Source organism: Pan troglodytes, chromosome 4 (genome assembly GCF_028858775.2).
Source record: "Pan troglodytes isolate AG18354 chromosome 4, NHGRI_mPanTro3-v2.0_pri, whole genome shotgun sequence".
Lineage (NCBI taxonomy): Eukaryota > Metazoa > Chordata > Mammalia > Primates > Hominidae > Pan > Pan troglodytes.
In genome coordinates, this window is record NC_072402.2 from 8,526,410 (window position 1) to 8,547,572 (window position 21,163).

The 21,163-nt window shown below is 39.3% G+C and overlaps 2 protein-coding genes across 11 annotated transcripts in view; one reads left to right on the forward strand and one right to left on the reverse strand.

The window, feature by feature from the left end:
- The window catches only part of MTRR (5-methyltetrahydrofolate-homocysteine methyltransferase reductase), a 50,181-nt gene that overhangs the window by 7,135 nt on the left and 21,883 nt on the right, over positions 1-21,163 (forward strand). The window contains exons 3-8 of one of the 6 annotated variants that reach the window (XM_054684165.2): positions 3,212-3,531; positions 3,679-3,785; positions 12,489-12,642; positions 15,086-15,239; positions 16,957-17,074; positions 19,634-20,012. In XM_054684165.2, the coding sequence (XP_054540140.2) occupies positions 12,514-12,642; positions 15,086-15,239; positions 16,957-17,074; positions 19,634-20,012 (780 nt within the window). In that variant the 5' untranslated portion in view covers positions 3,212-3,531; positions 3,679-3,785; positions 12,489-12,513. Of the gene's footprint in view, positions 1-3,211; positions 3,532-3,678; positions 3,786-10,833; positions 11,776-12,488; positions 12,643-15,085; positions 15,240-16,956; positions 17,075-19,633; positions 20,013-21,163 lie in introns of those variants that run through there. The other 5 variants (XM_016952934.4, XM_001145012.7, XM_063811080.1 and 2 more) reach the window with 5 other exon arrangements.
- FASTKD3 (FAST kinase domains 3) lies at positions 887-10,785 on the reverse strand. Of its 5 annotated transcripts, none has more exons than XR_010157141.1 (7): positions 10,698-10,770; positions 8,366-9,827; positions 7,616-7,701; positions 4,549-4,723; positions 3,310-3,501; positions 2,876-2,990; positions 887-1,267 (listed from the first exon to the last, which is right to left on the reverse strand). XR_010157141.1 is itself a non-coding variant. In XM_517625.7 (7 exons), the coding sequence occupies exons 2-7, from the start codon at positions 9,801-9,803 to the stop codon at positions 1,163-1,165; spliced, it is 1,989 nt and encodes a 662-aa protein (XP_517625.4). In that variant the 5' UTR covers positions 9,804-9,916; positions 10,698-10,785; the 3' UTR covers positions 887-1,162. The 5 variants fall into 5 exon arrangements, 3 of the variants coding, with proteins under 3 accessions (XP_517625.4, XP_009447066.2, XP_054540143.2); XR_010157142.1 differs by having other exon boundaries at positions 8,366-9,916; positions 10,698-10,760; XM_517625.7 differs by having other exon boundaries at positions 3,310-3,379; positions 8,366-9,916; positions 10,698-10,785.

The window sequence follows — 21,163 nt, forward strand, 5'->3', positions numbered from 1 at the left end:
GGCTCAGTGTCAGGAATGCCTGTTTTAAGTCATCTAAGAGCTGTGAAAAAGTGTAAATCAGCTAATTACCCAGATTTCAGAGAGCTGTGAGAATCCTTCCAAGCCAGGTCCCAAATGAGCGGCAAGGTCAGCTGGGTACCCGGATACATCAGAATCTACCGTGCTTATCTCCTGCTCAATCTCAATTTGCTTCCATTGCCTCTCTCTTTGTAATTGGAGACAAAAAGTGATCTTAGCTCATCTAGTTTCCATTTCCTGTTCTAAAGATAAGTAAATAGACCCAAAAAGCTAAAGTGAAGTAAAAACCATGATGGGGTGGACGTTCAGACTAACACCAGCTAACTTGCACTGTGTGCTTACTCTGGGCAAGGCACTTTTCTAAGTGCTTTATGTAATTATCATCTCAACCTGTTACAGGTTCAATTGTATCCCTCCTCCCTCCTTCAAAAAATACACTCTGCTACTCCAGTCGGCCCTCTTGTCCTCTTCTCCCTTGAAACTGCAACCTGACTGTGATGAGGCAACGAAGGCTCTGCAATGAATTAATGACAGTTTAATTCATTCTTGATTTATAATTTAGAAGATCCTCCCTCCAATCAAACAGCTCCCCAAAAAACCTACCTAAATTGCTTTTCCATTTCTCTAAATATTTATTTAAAAAAAGTTTCCATACTAATATATCTCATTAACCAGAAGATTGTTTCTGCATAATTCTATAATATTTATATCCAAAGCACTGTACTCTATTTCTCATTGCTCCTTTTCCTTACGGTAAATCTCACTTCCACTCACAGCACACAAAGAGAAAAAATTTCCTCCATCTGTTAGAAAACAAAAGGTCTCTAAAGAGCAAAATATTTTCATTTAGCAGATAACTATGACAAAATACTTAAAAATAACATTTATTCATTGAATTCCTTTACTGCACATGATCAATTGTTTGATGTACAAAAAGTATCTATGACACTAGTATTAAATTAAAATTAATTTTAAATTTTACTACAATAAATGTATACATAGTATAAGGAAAACTACAGATGCTTTCAGATCACCAGTCTAGAACATATTCTGCAAAGTGGCTAATTCACATTATATTTTTCTTTTAATACTGAGTTCCATAAAAATGCAAGTTCTTCCATTGTTTGAGTTCTGAAGTCAGTATTCATTCTTGCAACCAATGAACAGTGTTTTGAGAAAACAGTTTTCTTTGTAAATATTCCACCAATTCACGTCTTGATTTTAGCATCCCAATCTCATGATAGGGGATCTGTAAAGGTAGAAAAGTAAAACTGGTCAAGATCCTTCAAAATCTGAGGTTCCTCTGGCTATCGGTTACCTTGTTTGTTTCTTACACACTTCCCCACAGCGGAATGTAAGCTCCTGGAAGGCAAATATACCAACCAGCTTCTTCATCCTGTATCCCCAATGTCTAGAACAGTGCCTGGCACTGAGAAGGGGCTTGGTAAATATTTGATGAATTAATATGTAGAATATGCTAATAAGAATTAAACATGATCTCTTGTTCTCCAGGAGTTCACAACTTGGGTGGCAAGTTAAATTACACAATAAATATGAAAAACCAGCTGTAGGTTGGTGATCTAGTGCTAAGAGGGAGTGAGCATTTCATTAGATGAGGGTGGGGATGCCGACAAACTGCTGGAAGGTATATTCAGAGAGCTGGAGGACGCCACAGGGACAAAGAGGGAATGAAGAGGGAGCGAGCAGGAGGCGCAGCCAAGGAGAGAGTCTGCTCAGCTGGGAGCAGAGGGGCCAGGTAGTAATCATGTGCCTGCAGCCTGGCCGCAGGCCAACCATTGGAGGGTCTTGAATGTTAAGATGTAGAGAAGTTTTTACTTTATTCTGTAAGCAGTAAAGAAACATTGAAGGCTTCTGAGTAGACACTGGCATGATTAGTTTTAGGAATATTCAGCTGGGGATGTGCAAGATGGAGAAAAAAGCCAGCAGATATGAAACCACAGTGCTGCCTAGTACTGACAGCTTAGAGAATTAGGGCAGCTCTCATTCTCACGCACTGCTGAGCCCTCACATAAGACCTTCTTACATTATCTACAGTGAAATATTTAAAAGGTCTTAAATATTAAGTGTTGGTGAAGCTCCTTATTTTAATGGATTATCTTGTCCATTTTTATTTATTAAATCAAGGAGAAATTAAAACAGAACATATATTCCAACAATTGAGTAATTCTAAAAGCAGGGTTAAGCATAGCTTATAATGAATATAGGTATGCCCCACTTTTGAAAAATCAAAGCTCTGAAAATTCTGTATTTCAAAATATAAGTCAAGAGATTTAAGCCGAATTAACAACGTTGGGATTTAAACTAGACGTAAGATCGGTGGTCCACTGGGCTGGCAAACCAGTTAGTACTGTAAAAGCAAATTAAAATGGAGCCTGTGCCTGAAAAATCCCTGAGCAGACCAAGCCAGTTGGGCCTTGAAAATAACCTTAACTTTGCTTAAAGTGCAAATGTTAAGCAAAATTTAACTTGGGCTATTTCTTGTAAAAGCTTCTACTACAGAAAAACAGAACTTAAGCTCAACCAATCAGAAGCATCTCACAAACTAATAATTATATAACTAGGAACTTTCCACAGAATAGTTCAAACAAGGCAGCAAGAATAAGTAACTGTAACCAGTCAAGTAGATTCTTTGTGTACTTGCGTTCTTCCTATAAAAGCCTCCCTCTTGGGTTCCCAAGCCATTTCGAGTTTTGTGCTGTCCAATTCAATAATTGCTGCCTGATCAAATTCTTTAAAATTTTACTGTGCCTCAGATTACTTTTTAAAAGTAACCTGGAAAAATAATTTTGAATTAGGATTTGCTTTTGGGAAACAAAAAAAATAGGTGAAACCGTACCTGAACAACTTGATAACCGAGTAACTGTAGGTGTCTTTGTTTAATAGCTTCTTTCCCCAGTAAGTGTTTGCTATTGGAGCAAAACCTTTTTGGACCATCAATACACAGTGCTATCCTGAAAAATAAAAAAGGAGAAAAATACTTAATTTTTTAAATAATCCAAAATATTTATTATATATTTTAGTTGCCAAAGTTTATTTGGGATTTGGCTATTACTATGTGCCAATATTATTTTCAAATGAATCATGAATTTGATCTTATTAATATTAATGTTTATAAAATATTACAAGGAATTTCCCAACATGGTATTCTGAAATGTAGTATTTTAATTTCCAGAATCATATCTATTTTTTTCACCTTCTTGAGAAAAAGATACTGCTGCTTATTAGCCTCAACGAGTCTTGTAATGTGAAAAACACAACATTTTCCTGTACCTTTTATGGATATCTTCATTAGCTGTGGATGGCAATACAAATCCTTCTTCATCTAATTTAATTTCAACATCTGGTGAGAGAAGAAAGGAAAAATTCCTCGTGTGATACCCTCACAAACACTATCTTCCTGTATTCATTTCCTTTGCTTTGCTTTGATTCCTTCCACATTGCATTGATCAACTGGACTGAAGGCTGCAAAGTAATGACCACAACCAAACAATGGTGAGAATTTTAATTCAATTGGCTTTATGATCAATCAAGTCAGCCTTAAATTAAGAAAGCTCAATAACGCTAAACCACAGAATGGGTTCTGAAGTTATCTGGGGTATGACAAGAACCATGCATGCTTTCTCTTTCCCCTTATGATAGGTGGCAGAGATCCTTCAATCCAGACTGTGAAGAAAACCCTTGAGTTAAGACATTAGACATCTGTGCAACTCATAACTTCCATCATTCCAACTTGCAGTGCCTCCATGGTAAGTAAAGAAAGCATGCCACACCCAGACACCTGGTCTGCGAGCACGGAAGGCTTCCCTGTCCTTCCCCTCTGGTAAACTGCAGTTCCCTTCGTAAAGAGAAGAGAAGTGACCATCTGAAGCCTATGAACTGCTGTCCTTTATGAGAAGGCTTTCTTCTGCTCATCAAGTTAGAAGAACTGTAAGGACGGAGGACTTGGAGTCTCTAGTCAGTGCTGTCCAGGAGAAATTTCTGTGATGTGGAAATCTTTATAATGGTGCTGTCCAATTTGGCAGCCATTGAGCCACATGTGGCTACTGAGCACTTACAATGTGACTGAGGGATTGAATTTTCTTAAACTTTTAATAATTTAAATTTAAATAGCCACATGGTCTAGTGGCTACTATATTTGGACAGTACAAGCCTAGGTTATAGTAGTAGCTAACAATTAGTGAGCATTTCCTACGTTCCAGGTACTATTTTATTTAGACCTTAAGTAAGTCTTTGAGGTCAATATTACTATCATTTTACAGAGGAAGAAGCAAGCAGAAAAAGGTTAAATATTCTGCCCAGGATATTCTGCTACTACGTGGCTAATATTTGAGACTTAAACCCAGACAGTCTTGACTCAACGGCTCTGCTGCTAACCCCAACTTGCCTTCAGGGAAGGGACCATTCCATTTTGCATTTCCAGAGAACTTCTATTGCTTCTAAGTCCCATATATCTCCAAAATAGAACAGGATGCTTAGGTTTAAAACAACAAAACTCCTTATACTACTTACCTATTGTATAACAATAGGGTGTCAACACTTTTGGAGCAAAATATAATCTTGCTCCTAAAAGGTTAGTCAGCCCAATCTTCACATATCTATAAAGCTGAGAATCCACAGGGGTCTCCAGGGAACAGCATGGGGTAAGAAATGACTTCACTTGATATTTAGGAAGGAGTTTTGGACCCTAAAAAATCATAAGTGCGAATGTGAGAAAGAAAAATAAGATATAACAACAGAGAATAAATTGAAGGTTACCTAGGTAGAAAAGTTTGATATAACATTACTTTATAGGCATGATACTTTTCCAGGAATTGGGACAGGCATCTCTCTCAACATGACAATGCAAACTTCTCTTGTTACAGTGCAAGTCTAATAGTTCAAAATGTCTTTTATATGTGTTTTTACAGTAGTCACTGGTTACCATAAACAGAAAGAAAAGTAAAGAAGGAAGGTAAAAAGGAGTGAGGAGAGAGTGAGAAGAAACATAATAATGCTAACAGTTCAAGAAACATTTTTAGAACTGAGAATTGTCCCAAGGGTCTTAAGTACACACAACTAAAGTTTTCAACACAGGTTTAATTTCTCTAATCTGAAAATCCAAAATCCAAAATGCTCCAAAATCCGAAACCTTTTAAGCACAGACAGGCTGCTTAAAGAAAATGCTCATGAAGCATTCTGGATTTCAAATTTTTGAATTAGGGATGCTGAACTGGTAAATATAATGAGAATATTTTAAAATATGAAAAAATCTGAAAGCTGAAACACTTCTGGTCCTGAGCATTTTGGATAAGGGATACTTAATCTGTAATGGAAAATGTGATATAAATGACATTCCAGTTTAGGAAGAAAAGGATAGCAATATAATAAACGATGCTGGAGAAAATGGTTATTTATTTGGAAAATAACTAAATTAAACTTCTGCCATCCATTACAGATGCTAATAAATTCCAGGTGTACAACATGCTGACTATAGTTAATAAGAATGACTGCGTGCTTGAAAATGGCTGAGAGTACTTTTTTACCTTTTTTTTTGTTTGTTTTTGTTTTTGTTTTTGAGACAGAGTTTCACTCTTGTTGCCCAGGCTGGAGTACAATGACGCGACCTCGGCTCACTGCAACCTCCGCCTCCTGGGTTAAGCGATTCTCCTAACTCAGCCTCCAGAGTAGCTGGGACTACAGGCGTGTGCCATCATGCCCGGCTAATTTTTTGTATTTTTAGTAGAGACAGGGTTTCACCATGTTAGCAAGGCTGGTCTCGAACTCCTGACCTCAGGTGATCCACCCGCCTTGGCCTCCAAAAGTGCTGCGATTACAGGCATGAGCCACTGCGCACGGCAAGAGTACATTTTAAATATTCTTACCACAAAATAAAATGTTAGATATGGAGGTAATACACATGTTAATTGGTTTGATTTAGCCATTCTACAATGTATACATATTTCAAAACAACATGAACATAATAAGTATATACAATTGTTATTTGTTAATTAGAATACATAAATAAAAATTCAATTTTACTTTTAGATCAAAGATCTAAATAAAATTTAAAAGATATTATTTTTAAAAATGTAAAATATTCATGCTCTTGAGATAGGAACCTCGGAAGTCATAAAAGACAGATTCGACTACAGAACATTTAAAAATACATCATAAGTAATATTAAAAAGTAATAAAAGAGTACAAATCAGGGGAAAATATGTACAACATTCATAATAGTTAGTATCTGTTTTACAATGAGTCCTTAAAGACAAACCATCCAACAGAAATAAATTAAGGTGTAGAAAGGCAATTCAAAAGAAATGTAAATGGCCAACACATATTTGAAAATATTCTAAACTTCATTAATGCTCATTAAAATGCAACTTAAATATATGATATGATATCCTCTTTCATGTAGTTGAGTAACACAAATTAAAGAGACTACTAACACACTGCAATAGAAGTGGAGGAGACATGGCCACCTTCGTTCATTGCTGGGGAAATGTGACATCTGTAACTATTAGGGAAAAAAAATCTGCCAGTATCCATCAAAAATTAATCCACTAATCACATTTTTGGGAATCTAGTTTATATATGAAAAAAACCAAAAAGGCTCTAGTATGACAGGATTTGCAAGAATGTTTATTACAGCATTCCCGATAGAGACAAAAGTTGCAAAAACCTCCAAGTGCATCAATAGTAGAATAAACACCATGAAATATCATGCCTTTCTAAAAAGAATGCATGTGATCTGTATGCACTGGCCTCGAGGGATGGCCATGATATACTGCGCATAAAAGCAAATTGTACTTTGATTAGTAAGTCTCATTCCTTGAAAAGAGAAAAAAAATAGACAGTGTTTATGTATCTGTATACATTTGGGCGTAGAAACTGCTTTTAATACTGTTCCTTTAGAAATGGTAAGAGATCGGGGTTAACTATTATTTATCTTTATATAACTTAGTACTGTCTAAGCTGTTTTAAAAAAGGGGTATTTTTCCATTCTTATTACCTTATTTCAAAAATCAGATACTCTAAACTATGATTCAGAGTCAAGTAGAGAGAAGCAGAGAGAGAATGTCATAGTCTGGTGTGCTATTTCTGATTCTACATAAGGAATGTGATAGATAATAGGATAAATCTTTGGGAAGAGCGAACTCTAGATAAACTAAACTCTATTAGATAAAAGTGAAATTTCTGGCTTGGCTTAAAAATGTACTGTACTTGCAAATAATTTAGGTATTTGTTCAGTCCAGACATTCACACTTTGATAACAAACAGCTATGGGAAACCTAGTAGTAAACCTAGTACTAAAACCCTGTAAAATCTTCAGAGAATGGAGAAATACTGTAACTCACATGCCTGCAGCACTTGATAAAACCTCCTAAGAAATCTTACACAGCAGGAAATTGTTCCTTCAAGAACAAGAACACAAAAATGGGGTCCATTTATCAAAGAAAAGCCTATCTGGTGGCAACTGACTCCAAGTAAATGAAATTCTGCTTTTTCAGGTTATTGAGACAGATCAGAAGTAAAGGAACTTAAAAGGAAACTGCACCCATGGGGAAATAAAGCCACATATAGTTCATGCTTTTACCTTATAGAAAGGGCATTCCAGGACTGAGGCTAAGAAAAGTTGGGTCAGTTGTGCCCGACTCAATGTGTCCAAATGAGATTCTTTACCTGAAACAGAAAGCATCCCAGTCATAGTTACGGCTGAATTGAGGTATGTATGAGAGAACATCATGAACATTCAACATCAATTTACACACTCCAGACAGAAGTATTCTATTTTTAAATGACACTATGAAATGAACTTGTTAGAATTAATTATGCCCTCCTCTTGCCACCAATGAAATTGACTTCCAAGAACCCAAGCTCCTAGCTACAGAATACAATTAAAAGAGATAAAATATGTTCACAGAATTAGTGGAAATTTCCTTTAACTATGGAGTTCCGGAAATTTGACATATTTGGGTGGCCTTGAATTAAGATGAATAATACCATCCTCTCAAAAAAAAAAAAAAAAAGATACAGTTGCTCACTCATCAAAAGTTCTAACATGTTAATGTGGCTATTTCCACTGCCATTACCATATCTCCTAAGAATGCTGCAATTTCTCAGATAAGGCAAAAGTCAGTTTATCTGAGACAGCTTTCTTCCCTCTACATGATTTCCTAGCATGCTTTAACTGTGTTTATGCCAGCATCTGTTAACTTCAGGTCTCATCTTCGGATCACTATGGAAGAAAAACTAAAGGCAACATATTGCCTTTATATGTGACTTGAAACCACTGCCAGTTCAAAGGTTACTTTTTTCCAACTGTCAGAATTTATAACCAACTCACCTTGCAGCCGTTGAAGGAAAAGAGGCTTGAATATTTTTGCCAGAAAGTTGACTGGATGGCATTCATTAAGTGAACATGAATGAAGAAGTTTCAATAATGATTTGGGTGGAAAATAATTGAAATGAGTGAATAGCACGTTTTCCAGCTTTCTAAATAAAGCAGAGGCATTTGGTGGCAAATAATTGAGTTTCCCAAATGGTTCCATTAACGCAGAAATCTGACGAGGTGAAAATTTTTCTGTTTGGCAAACAAAAGTTTCTGCCACTGCATTGAGGATGGGTTTTGAAAGAATCAGTTCTCTACTGCAGTACTCCATGACCCTGCAGACAACTTCAGGATCCAACGTGAGGCACACCGCAGCTACACGATGCTCTAGGGCTTTTGTAAAAAATGTGTCATGGTGCCCAAAATATATGAACGCCTCCAAGACTCTCCTAAGCTCCTCGTTAGTGAAATGTGGGACATGCCTCACGACATATTTGCCCAATTTTATAATCAGAGGAAATGCTTGACTTTGATCAAGAAACACCAGGGCAGTGAGCATTTGGCTAATCAATTTAGGACTCAGGTTGGAAACTATCGATAGGGAAAAGTTGTTTATCTTATTTAAAAATGTTTGGTGTTCATCCACTTTTTCAGTACATGCCTGCAAGATTCTATAAAGGGCCACAATATCCTCCGGGGTAAATGTTTCCAATTTTTCACCTTGCAGCTGATTTATAATGAGTTCTAGTGTCACACAACCTGAACTGTGCAGTGTAATCAGACTTTCCCCAAGAATACAAAGATTGCGAACTTCCATGCCACCTTTTCTGAGACGATTTTGGCATTCTGCCACCAGGTTCAGCAACAGGCTACTTTGAGGATCCACATGCAACAGAATCAGAGCTTGCAAAGCAGTCACTAAACTAGTGTTTGACAGCTGTGAGGGCTCCTTTTCAAACTGAAAGCATAAAGCTTGAAAGATGCTATTCTCCAGTATTTCTTTTGGCAGCCCTTGATCACCATCCTTTTTTTCCACTTCACAAATTCGTTGTAAAGCTCCTGCTGCCATAGTGTCAGGCAGGGTTTCCATCGTACTTATAAAACTTAGCACTTCTTCTGATGAAGTCAAGTTGCTCAGTCTCTTGTAAAACATCTGACTCTCCTCATTTTTAACATTTTGTTCAAGCCTGTCGCAGTCAGATACTTGAAAGAACACTGGTCCACCGAGTGGATGAAGGTGATTTCCATTTTTCGAATGAAACTTTTTACAATGGGCATGATGGAATCTGACCCCGAAAGGCTCAGGTTGTCGTGAACACAACCAAGGGCACAGACGCTCCTTGACTACCTTGTGGACATGATTTAGAGGTTGATTTTTTAAAGCAGCCAGAGCTCTATGCATCTGAAAATCTGATACACGATAAAGGTTCTTCCTCAAGGTGATTAATGCCATACCATCAGATTCTCAATTTGATAACTAAATTAAAAAATTTAAAAACACATGGTTAAATACATTGAGAACATGATTGACCCAACATCAATGTTTATGAAACTACAAACGAGTATCTGAAAAAAAAAAAAAAAAAAAAAAAGGATGGTTAACATATAAACACCAGAGGAGCAAAGTCTCTGCATCCTAGAGTTAGAAGAGTGGCTGACATTGAACAATAACAATCGCTATTACTTGCTAAACACTGTTGTAGGTATTCTATTAACTTACACAGATTCAGTACCTTTACTATCATTTTACACGAGGAAGAAGTTGAAGCACAAAGTTACTTTGCCCAGTTTATGCAGGTGGTTAAGTGGCAGAGCTAGGGTTCAAACTCAGGCAATGTAGCTCTTAAGGGTGGCCCTTAAATGTTGGTTGAAGGAAGAAATTGCATTTGGATAGAAATCAAAGAACAGGTAAAGTGGGCAAAATTAGGCGAGGTTAGAGCAAGGCAAGGGTAAAAACGCGCTGGAAAGGCCCTAAGCTGTTGGTTTCCCCTCGGTGTCGGGAGACGGTTAGTGTTGAAGGAAAGGGTCTACTTTGTCAATGGAAACAAGGTTGGAAAAGAAAAAGCAAAACATAGATCAATGAAGGGAGAAGGTGGGGCGGCCAGTCCAGATCTAAAGACGCCGCGGGGGGATTTGGCAACACGTGTGTGCAAGACAGACAGACGGGAGGCCCCGCGGCGCGTTTTCCTAGGAATGAAAGGGACCCGCGGGGCGAGCACCCCCAAACTCGGCGCCCCGGGGACCTGCGCTGAGACACGGGCCGGGCGGCGCAGCCTGAGGGGAAAGCCGGCCAGGTCTTTGACACCCAGCCGGACCAACTGCGCGGAGACCCCGCGTTGACACCTACCGCGCTCTGCCGGGCAATCACTCCGGGTGGTCGCGGAAGCGCCTGGGCGTCGTGGGCCTCCGTAGCAAACGCGGGGCGGGAGCACGGCTCAGGGCGGCGCAATGTGATTGGCCCAGGTCCCCTTCGGAGCTTTCTATTGGTCCTGGGTACCGAGCATGGGCGCTGCGTCAGTGCGCGCTGGCGCAAGGTTGGTGGAAGTCGCTTTGTGCAGGTTCGTGCTCGGCTGGCGCGGCGTAGGTAAGCTGCCTGTCGGCTACGGTTCCCGGATTCCGGCCGCTCGCCCTGCACTAATCTCCTGGGAGAGGCGGCCCGGGGCGGGGGTGGGCAGCCGGCTTGCGCCCGTGGTTCCCACGCCCTTCGGTCTCCGGGGGTCGCCGCGGGCGCGGGCTCGGGCTCGGACTTGGCCTTTGGCCTTTGGCTTTGGTGTCCCCGGGAGCGTGTCCTTGGGCTCGGCGTCGGCCTCTGCCCCGGGAGGCCCCTGGGCGGTGTGGGGTCTCTCCTCCTGTTCTGCCTTTGGTTCTAGGCGCTTTCCAGGCCTAGGGAAACCGCACTCGGGGACGCGGGGAACTGGGGAACATGCCGGGTTGGGGCGGCGCGCTCCGGGGAACCCGGGACGTTCCGAGCGCCCACCCGGCGGGACGCGGCCGTGAGTTCTGCCCGCGGCCGTGAGCTCTGCCCACCGCCTCCGCGCCGCCTCCGGGGCTGCTTGGACCCGGGCCTCAGCTGAGAGTCGTGGGAAGGTGGTGCCGGATTGTGGGGCAGTAGCAGGGATGAGGGGTTGATTGATCCTGGGAAGCCCTCAGGATATGTGTTTCATGGGAAGTGATAGAAATTTTAGCTGTAGTAAGGTTTTCATTATCGTTTCCACCGTTTTCTGTGAGCTGTCAATGTGTAGTGTTTTCATATTGTTTATTCACTCATTCAGATAACTTATCGAGTACCAGTTTCATGCCAGGTGCCGTTCTGGGCGGTTCATTCACCGAAAGCCAAGATTTTAGTTTGGGTTTCAGTTTAAATCTGTCTCTGCAAATTGACAGCCCACCAATTTTAGCCGTTAGATGAGTATGGAAAAAAATCTGTGAGTGTCGTTTGTTTTACTACTGCTTATCTCTTGCGGAAAAACGTGTTAGTAAAATGTTTAAGTGGATTGGAAATATTTTTTCGTTATATGCACCCGTATGTATATATGCCCATACACTCACATATTTTTGATTTGCATTAAATAATGAAGGAGAGTATGTGCTTCAGTTACCTTTAGTACTACGATGAGTTTGTTCAGCGTTAGGATCAAATAAGGACCAAGAATCCTATCATTTTAATATAGTTTTTACTTTTATCTTTTTTTAAAAAGAGGAAACCAAAAGCTATTTAAGACTGTTGTGAATGATACTGGGGCTCAAGTTTTGTTCAGGTTCTTGGCTTGTGCCCCATCGTTTTTCAGGTAGGTGGTAATACTCTCATTTTTAGGATAAAGGAGCTGTGGTACGGATCATTTGGGGAGCTTGTCTACAGGGTTGCACTTAGGAACCACAGATTCAAGCCCAAGTAGTTTCGAGCCGATCATCTGATTTCTGAGCCATGGAATTAGAGTTTCATTCGTACACTCTTCTTAATTTGATGAATTCTTATTTAGGCTCATTTGAGATTGGTGCTGAAAACAAATTTAGAAAAGGCCATTTCATATTATGTGTGGGTATTGTTGCATTGTTTCTTAAAGATTGAGGGAGAATTAATATCTTTAGGTTGTTACTGCTTCATTAAAAAGAGGATCTTTTTTCCCCCATTTTTCAGTTTCACTGTTACATGCCTTGAAGTGATGAGGAGGTTTCTGTTACTATATGCTACACAGCAGGGACAGGCAAAGGCCATCGCAGAAGAAATATGTGAGCAAGCTGTGGTACATGGATTTTCTGCAGATCTTCACTGTATTAGTGAATCCGATAAGGTTAGAGCCGTTACAGTGGATTTTACCGTTTTGTGCTTTGAAGAATTTTGGTTGGGAAGTGATATTTATGAAACAATAAAAGGACACTAATACCACCAGATAGTCTTTGTTTTTTAACAGAAATGTATTTGTTCAATGGTATAGTAAGATATCACCAGCATTTTTTTAATATAGAAGTGTGTAGTTGAATTAGACTAAATGGTCTCAAAAATTGAAACAAGTAACAACTCCTTAACTGTAAATGACAGAAGTAGCATATGCTGTGTCTGTTTCACAGGGTGGCTGTGAGAACAAGTGAGATGTGTGTTTGCCTGCTCAGGTGTGCTTTCCACCTCTTGAATCTCAGTGTCCCACTTTTTTCCCCAAAAGAAAGGCCTTGCCGTGCGTGTTAGAGTTCCTCCTGATGAAGGACCGCCTAGATTCTTTTGTGAAATAGAATTTAAAGTAGTAGTGTAAGGATCTGGAAAAAACTCGGCTGCTTCTTCAGGGACTAGTTGTTTATGTTCAGTCTCTGCAGAAGTTCCTGCCTTAGGGTATATGCAACTTTACCATCTTGTGTTCTTTTATTTAGTTTGCTGCCTCCAGATTATACTATTTCAGACCATTCAGGCGATAACAGTTGGCAGGGGCTTTATACCACAAGATGATTTGCCAGCCGCTAAGCAGTTAAAATTCACTTCAACATTTCAGAGACTGTCCTACCAGTGCTCTCTCACTCAAGTGCACAACCCTCTCTGGCCTTTCCTGAAACTCCAGTTCAGAACACTAGACTGTGTGCAGCTCAAGTGAATTATAAACCCAGCTCACGGAAGGAGACTCACCTAGTTCCTTTATGCAGCCCTGCCACGGTAACTTTGGACACCAGAGAAAAGGGAGCTTCCTGGAGGAGACTGCCAGTCAGCAGACTCTGTCATTCTACAGTAACTTAAGTTCACATTGCAGTGCCACATGATGAAGTATCTGAATCTGTTACTTTGGACAAAACCAAAGCCATCAGTATCATAAAACTAGTCCTGATTTGACCCCTTGTGGTTGACCTCAGTAAGTTGATCAGCAGGTGTTTTGGCAGTCAGATGAATGGTGAATTTTTTTTTTAACACCAGGATAGTCATGCTATTTATCCTCCCTGGCTGATGGTTTCATCTAGCTGTTCATAATCTAATATCCTTCCTAGTTCACATAGTCCTTTTCAAGGTACTGACATTACTTACACAAACTCTGTATGTAGAGTTTAACACACAACTTACATAGAGTCTTGGAAGCATTAAATACTTCGGTAAAAAGTTAAGTCATTACCTCTTTTATCAGTGTGAAAAATAAGGTGAATTATTTGGAGCCAAATTCGATGGTGTTCATGGGCAGTAAAGCTTGTGGAGTCTTACAAGTAAGACAAGGAAGTGTTCTGTTTGAAATACTTAAATTTACACGAGAGTAAGAATAAAGAAACTTGATTTGTAAGAGTTTATAGCTCAGCTTATAGCTAATGATATTCTCAGAGTTAAGTGAAATGCTCTATGTGAAATATTTAAACTTACCTGAGAATAAGAATAAACTTGATTTGTAAGAGTTTGTAGCTCGCTTATAGCTAATGATATTCTCAGCTCTCTGGAAACCTGAGGGAATGAGCGGTTCTTGATAGCCAGGTCCCTGATTTAGAAGGGGTAACACTTTTAATTTCCCAGTTTTAAAATGCCCTGTTGTCCCTGCATGTTGTCACATGCAGTACACATGGCTGGTTTTATATTTTGCTGAAGATTTCAGAGCTGTTGTGTTTTTATTGCTGTTTTTCTTTACCACAGTATTCTACTTGTTGCTTCCTTGTCTTGGCATTCTAATCCTGAGTGCTTATGTATCAGTTCTCTTTATTTCTGAGTCTCCCCATCCCCATTTTAACACCTCTTTCCTTGCTTTTTTTTACTTTCTTATGAAAAGACGTTTCCACCCAGTTAGCTGCTGTTCCTCCTTGGCAGCTCATCACAGTGCCTAGGTGCCTCATCTTGGCTCTTAGCAGTGCTGATTTGCCTTGCAGATTAGAGCTCATGTTAATGTTTGGCCCATGACTCAGTGGCAAAGAGTTGACTATATCCTATTTCCTCTGATTTTTCTAAAAATGAAAGACTGGGACTAGATGGAAACCTGGGATGGGTACTGTCTGTGCCTGTCCCTGCCTTTCGTACACAACATGAAGAGAAAGACGTGTTAATCCCCCCCACCTCTTGATGAGCATCAACAAAACAGACGCAGGGTTTCCTTGAATGACATCCTGCATTAGGCAAATTGATTAAGCTGAGAGCACCTAGTCACTGGACTGGTCATCTCAAAAAAACTGGCAAGGAAGAAGATTGAAATACAAGACAGGAAACTAAGCTGATTGCTTTGCTGCTGAGTTAAATCAAAAATGCATGTAGTGTTAGGTCCCTGACTTGATATCCTTGTTTTGTAGTATGACCTAAAAACCGAAACAGCTCCTCTTGTTGTTGTGGTTTCTACCACGGGCACCGGAGACCCACCCGACACAGCCCGCAAGTTTGTTAAGGAAATACAGAACCAAACACTGCCGGTTGATTTCTTTGCTCACCTGCGGTATGGGTTACTGGGTAATGGACTCTCTCTTCTGATCTTACTATAGTATACTATTGATATCTCTGGTATCTGAATTATCTTTCAGAACTATGAAGTGTGATCATATAGGTTTTGTCTTTCTTATGTATATATTATGTATATGTATATATAAATGTATGTAATGTGCTACCTTTTCTGAATCTTCCCCAGACTTTACCCCAGAGCCACACCTCTGCAGAACCTCTTGAGTAGCATTTTAATTAAGGATGCACCTCAGATGCAGCCATGAAACATTTTCAGAATAGCAGTGGCTGGGCCTCATCCTAAACCTACTGAAACAGTCCTTGAAGAAGCAACCCCTCATGCCATTCCTTCATTTAGAAAAGCAGAACAAAACAAAACACTCCCAATGATTTTGATAACTTCTCTAAGAACGATTCTCCCAGAATGAATGATTTTCATTTCCCAGCTACACATCAGGATTAGCTATGGGAGTTTTTACTAAATTCTATGACTTAGGCCCACCTCCACTGATTCTGATGTAATTATTCCAAGGTAGGGCCCTGGCATCGTTATTTTTAAAAGCTCCCAGGTGATTCTAACATATGTATCCCAGGTTAAGAAAAACTGACTTAGGACTCTGTGAACCATAGTTTAAAAATGTTAAAGGATCAAAAGAACCAGATCAGCACAATATGATACCAGAGGGAAATTGAGGGTCTGCATTCCTGACTTGTGACCTATATTGTTTTATCTTTGAGGATTATTTTTTGGAGAGGGTATCTAGCAAGGATGGGTTGAGTATAATAAATAACTGATTAGAAATTTGAGATTGTAACCCTGCCAATGATCTGTCATATATAACATGTTCAAGAGAGTATTTCACAGTATTTATAATTTTTTTTACCTCAAGTTTTTATACTTTCTGTATTTTCAAAGAGAGAACACGTACTTGTTTGAAAATCCAGAAAAGACAGAAACAGAAGCCTGTCCCACTGTTCCAGTCAATGTTAGGCCTAAGCGTGGAACCACTCATTTCTCACCCTTTTGTAGAGAAAGAACATGGAGATGACTGCACAACTGAGGGATTTAAGCTTTTTTTTTTTTTTTTACCATGAGACATAGAAGCAATTCTTGATTTCCCCAACACAGAAACATACCACATCGTTAATTGTGGTTATATATATGGCTGGTGTGCCTTTCTATATCAGGAGTCAGTAAACTCTATAAAGGTCCAGATAGTAAATATATTAGGCTTTGCAGGCCTACTCAACTCTGCTGTTATGAATAATATGTACACAAGTGGACTTGACTGTCTTTTAATAAAACTTTATTTACAAAGAAAGGCAGTGCATGGTATTTGGCCCAGAAGCTATGGTTGGCTGACCCCTGCTCAGTATCAGAAAAAATGTACAGATGACAGATATTGTGGTTTTGCAACCTGTCTGATCCTTGTTTTAAGATTTCCATATTTTTACACATAGTCATGGAGATGAAAATGTGAAGCCTTTTCTTTCAACAGCGGCCAATAAGTATTTTGTTTCATTATATCTGCTACTTTTATATTGTAAAATAGAAGAAAACTGCCTACATGCATAGTATTACTCAAGGAGAATAAAATGTGAAGCTCTGCATTATTACTCCATCCATAAGAGCATGAAATAGTAATATTTTAGATATTTTATTTACCTAGTCTTTGTGTCCTTAAATTTAAACTTTATTGTGTATTAATTATGTATTTGGGCTCTCTAGGTCTCGGTGATTCAGAATACACCTACTTTTGCAATGGGGGGAAGATAATTGATAAACGACTTCAAGAGCTTGGAGCCCGGCATTTCTATGACACTGGACATGCAGATGACTGTGTAGGGTAAGGGCAGTGTTCTCTGTTTACTCCAATAAGCCCTCTATACATGATGGAAGTTCATTTGTAAAACATGTCGGCTTTTCACTTAACACTGAAATTTTCCTCATGTTTTACTTTTGTTAGCTTTTTTAGCTTTAGGATCCAAGAGGGTCAGCCAGAGATTGATTTACCTATTTTGCTGATTTTCTTTTGTGTCCGTCTCATCCTTGTCAGTGTGTGCTAACGGCAAGAGTTAGAAAAGGTGCTCCAGTACAGTTATCTTTATTTTAAACAGTGTAGGTATTTGCAGAAATCAGCTTGTTCTTTAGGAACTTTAATCGTGCATGTGCTTCTCTCTGCCATGCACATGGAGCCTTTGGATTGGGCTCTTTACATGGAGGGAGCCTGGTGAGCCACACTTCACTGTTAGAGAACACAGGTCTGTGGGCCTTCGCTGCAGGCTGCATTGCTTGGTGTGCTCTTACCCTCTGAACGGCCATTTGCCACCATGCCAATCAGACGTTTACAGACGCATACTTTATCTTTTCATTACTTTTATTCTTGTTTTTACAAGTCAGTATTTCACCCATTGCGCCACCTTTCAAATCATCCTGATGTATTTATTCAGTGGTCCTACAGATATTGTCCTATAACTTACTTAGCCTTCAACTATTTTAGCCAGATGACAGCACACACCCTTGATTTTTTTCTAGTAGGTCCATGTGTTAATTTAATTTTCACTCACTATGTTACTGAATAATCTGTTTATGAGAAAATTACAAATTCAGCAAATGTCTTGCTTTTCGGCATACTGTATTTCTGCTGAACTCACCCCTGTGCCCACTTCTTCCATCTTTCCCTTCAGCTCTGATGCCGTGGGTTTTTTCCATATCGCCAGCACACATATTCTTCCTGATTGTGACAAAGCTTTGTGACATTTCCTTGGGAATTCACTTTAGCTCTGTACCTTTATATTGAGCTTTGTTCTTTTGCCAGAAGCTCATTGACATTAAATGCTCAGTCTTGTATGAGCTGTGTTTAACTGTTAATGTAATGCTTGTGTCATCCATTAGGCCCATCACTCATCCAGATTTCACTTCTCTTCAAAGGCTTTCATTTTCTCTGTTGATTTATTGGTGTAAGTATTAAAATGCTTGACTGTATATTTCAGTAGACTGTAGTGCTTAGATTTTCAACCTAACTACCTTACTTGAATTTTTCCTTTTTCTGAAATGAAGATATTTTCAAGACATTCTTGCTTGATGTGCCACCACACTAATGGGGTTACGAATGCACACTTGAGTCCAATACCTGGGTTCAAATCCTTGCTCCCCCACTTACTGACTGAGATCTTGGTTGAATTAGTTAAGCTTTTTGTTCCTTGGTTTTTGCCTCTATGCAGTAGATAACAGTAATCTATTTACTGTGTAAGCTTCGTAGGAGGGTCAAACGGATTAATACATGTCGTCCTCTTAGAAGAGTGCCTGTCATCATGTAGTAAACACTCAGTGAACGTTAGTTCTCCTGGTTGTGCATACTATCACCTTAATATTTCTGAGTTGTGAGAGTGATATTTTACATGTAGCTGTTATTGTTGAACTGTAGTTTTATAAACTTGTTTTCACAAAGGCTCCTCAGGGCAGCTCTAATGTGTAACCACATTTTGAGTAGTGTACCACATGAGCACCTCCCGAGCACAGTGAAGTGACAGCCTGAGTCATAATGAGACACAGGCCTGAAATCTGCCTCCTCTTGGTATTCATTTCGCTTTAGGAATTAGAATTTAATTGAACCTCCTTTGAGCTGTGATTAAAAGTGGTGTTATTTCCATAGCCCTGACACGGTCTTATCCACTGACTCTACTTAAACTTGTCTGTTCAGGGAATGGCTGTTGTTATCATAATTTGTTAGTAGCAGGTGGACTGCCACATTTAAAAAATCTGTTTATGATGAATTCAACTTTCCCAAAGGAGGGTTGCTTTTTTTTTCTCCTGTTGTCAGCCTCCCTGGGAATTTTACTAAAATAAAAAAATAAATAAAGGCTTTAACTATTTATTTAGTCCAAGGACTTGGCATTAATCCATAGTGATTTCTTGGTGATATTTTAATCTGTAGGAAACAGATCAGTAGATCAGTAAATTGGCTAGGCAAAAAAAAAAAAAAAAATGCATTTGATTGATGGAATGAGCATTTGCAGCATTATGGTAGCCTTGGATTTTGGTTAAGTTCTGTTAGCATTAGTATGCCTATTTAAAATTATATCTTCTTAAAATAAAGTTTACCAATTCTGGAACATTAGGAGGAATTCTATTCCCGTCATCCTATTACTAGAATATCTTCCTATCCCTCTTCATTTCTTTTACCTTTATACATACTCATGTTTTCAGCTACGGTGCTAATGAACACATAATATATCCTGCTTATTAAAACAATCATGAAGTATTTTTTGTATTCCGAATGGTCTTCATAGTGTTTCTAACAAGTGCATACTTTGCCAAATGGACAGACTGTCATTATCCTGTTCTATGTTCAGATGGAGAACTTAGGCATTTGTTTTGTTTTTCCTTTGTTTTTACTGTCCAGTTTAGAACTTGTGGTTGAGCCGTGGATTGCTGGACTCTGGCCAGCCCTCAGAAAGCATTTTAGGTCAAGCAGAGGACAAGAGGAGATAAGTGGCGCACTCCCGGTGGCATCACCTGCATCCTTGAGGACAGACTTTGTGAAGTCAGAGCTGCTACACATTGAATCTCAAGTCGAGCTTCTGAGATTCGATGATTCAGGAGGAAAGGATTCTGAGGTTTTGAAGCAAAATGCAGTGAACAGCAACCAATCCAATGTTTTAATTGAAGACTTTGAGTCCTCACTTACCCGTTCGGAACCCCCACTCTCACAAGCCTCTCTGAATATTCCTGCTTTACCCCCAGAATATTTACAGGTATATCTGCAGGAGTCTCTTGGCCAGGTAAGGAAGTTTTTCTTTATGCTATAGATGCTATTTAATCATGGATGTTTGCTTTGGGCTTTTAAATTATTACTACATTAGAAGAGAGGTCAACAAACTATGGCTTACTGGCCCAATGTGGCCCAGAGCCTTTCTTTTGTAAATAGATTTTACTGGAACACAGCCATGCCTATTCATTTAGGTAGTGTCTATGACAGCTTTTGAGCTGCAATAGCAGAGTTAGTGGTTACCACAGGGGCCTGCAATGCCTAAGGCATTTGGCCCCCCTTCCAGTAAAAGTTTTCCCACCCAGGTATTACAAAAGGTCTTGTATTATTACTTCTGTATTTGAAGAAGTAGATAAGAACTCAGTTTCATCATTATTTTGGAGAACTAACAACTTGGTTTCTCATTTTAGATGAGTCAAACAGAGATAAGTTGTGTGGGCAGTGAGTTGAGTATCACATTGCATAATAGCTCATTTCTCCCCACAGTCAGTGTATGGTACCCTGAAGTTTTTCTAACCTGCTTAAAATAAGTTTCCAGAGCAGGCAATCTTTGAATGCAGGGCTAAGCCCTCTTTCTGTTGAGTGGCTGTTTGGAGTTCCACATGGACTTTTCTTACAAAAACCACACCCTTACTGCAGCTATTACCAGTTTTAATTTCTTGTTTTTTTAATGAAGACAGATTTAGACATTTAAGAAATAATTTGGATGCAGCATCTTTCTTGTATATTAGCACTGTTTGTAAACACCTGGTATGATAGCAATTTTTTTAGCATCTTTTATAATGTCTTTCTAAAGCTTTCATGTAAGTATGATTTTGTGTGTAAACAACTATGGGCTATTGTTTTTGCACTTGTACTTCATTATTTTGTGAATTGTTTAAGTGAGATAATTGCAGTAAGTGTATCTCAGTCTGGTTTGGGAACAGACACAACGTATGCCTGGACTGGTGGGAGCAGAGTGCAGTGTTGCACCACAGACAGGATCAGTTCATGGCAGCGGGGATAGAGATTAATCATTAATCTGACTAGGAGTTTTAAATTAGCCAGAAGATCTGTTAAGAGTTTATGGGTTTTTTCCGGGAGGCGGAGGTTGCAGTGAGCCAAGATTGCGCCACTGCACTCCAGCCTGAGCGACAGAGTAAGACTCCGTCTCAAAAAAAAAAA